The following is a 1,309-nucleotide window of genomic DNA, read 5'->3' as shown; positions in this document are numbered from 1 at the left end:
TTTTGTAAAATGGTTCTCTCTCACCACTTATACCCCTAGTGCAACATTAGGTGTGGATGCGCAACCTTAATTGGTTTAGTTGCAAGAAGATAATCTTTTTTTCCTCCTTTCTTGCTGTTGCCTGTTAGCTTAAAGGTTTTTTTAGCTGAAGGTTGATAATTATCACTGAGAAGAAACTAGCACATCAGGAGTTCATTTTCCATCTTAGCACTTGTGGCGCTCCTTTGAACTCCTCTCACCAAACCCACGTTCCCACTCTGTCACTTTCCTCCCTCCATCATAAAAAGGTCTCGGCAGCCAGCGACTCCAGCCTTTGCTAGTGGGAAGAGGGCATTGCTTCTCCCGAGCACTCCTCCAGCATGGACAAATTACATGAGACGTTGATAAACATGGAAGATGCTTTGGGTACAGAACACTCTGTCTGCTTATCCTCCTGGGACTGGAAAAATGCCACTGGGGCTTTTGAGCTGCACCCTGTTTCATCTCCACAGAGCTTATCCCCAACGCCTTCCTTCGAATCCTACTTGTCGTCTCCTTGCTCGGCAGCGGCAGAGACCCCCTACAGCAGCAGCAGTGGCGGCAGCCTGGTGGGCTACAGCGTGGTGGACTTCCCTGCTGCCTACCTGCCCAGCCCCGGGCAGGCTCGGCTGCCCAAGGGCACCAAGGTGCGGATGTCTGCCCAACGCAGGAGGAAGGCCAGTGAGAGAGAGAAGCTACGGATGAGGACCCTGGCCGATGCACTCCACACACTGCGTAACTACTTGCCCCCCATCTACAGCCAGAGGGGACAGCCCCTCACCAAAATACAAACCCTGAAGTACACCATCAAGTACATCAGCGAACTAACGGAGCTCCTCAACAGCGTCAAGCGGGTGTAGACCCCACCTGGATCACCTGCTCTGGCTTGCTTGGGGTCTTTACAAACAAAAAGCCAGCAAAATTTCTTCCTCGACAGAGTATGGTGGCACGAGGTGTGAGAGGACAATGGAGTAAGGGCTGCTGTTGTACATAGGACATGATGCTGGAAGGTGATGTAGAATTGCCTTAAAACCTGAGCTGCAGGTTGTTGAAACAGAAGTATTGCTTTTTTATATGTCTTTTTTTTTTAATAATAAGCTTCTAAAAATTATTAAACCTAGCCTGATACAAAAGTAAAAAATAAAAGCCAACTGATTTTCTTAGGATTTACGTATCACTGTTCTGTTTAATAAGGACAACAGTAAATCCACAGGTTTTAAACTGAATTTTGAAATAGTAACACTTGCTATTTTTAAAGGTAACACTATAATAGTGACAACACTATTATAAG

At 46.7% G+C, this 1,309-nt stretch overlaps 1 protein-coding gene across 1 annotated transcript; it reads left to right on the top strand.

Moving 5' to 3' along the window:
* The first annotated feature begins 359 nt into the window (after nt 1-359).
* Nucleotides 360-878, top strand: MSGN1 (mesogenin 1). The gene has a single exon (XM_069851052.1). It carries the CDS (start codon nt 360-362, stop codon nt 876-878), a length of 519 nt encoding a protein of 172 aa, XP_069707153.1.
* The last annotated feature ends 431 nt before the right edge of the window (nt 879-1,309 follow it).

The sequence above is a fragment of the Phaenicophaeus curvirostris genome, chromosome 2 (genome assembly GCF_032191515.1).
Source record: "Phaenicophaeus curvirostris isolate KB17595 chromosome 2, BPBGC_Pcur_1.0, whole genome shotgun sequence".
NCBI lineage: Eukaryota > Metazoa > Chordata > Aves > Cuculiformes > Cuculidae > Phaenicophaeus > Phaenicophaeus curvirostris.
Note: the sequence above shows the minus strand (reverse complement) of the source record. Positions and strands in the feature narration are given on the sequence as shown.

Excerpts from the sequence above, each read along its gene's own strand:
- MSGN1 (XM_069851052.1), top strand. The coding sequence starts at position 360 with ATGGACAAATTACATGAGACGTTGATAAACATGGAAGATGCTTTGGGT.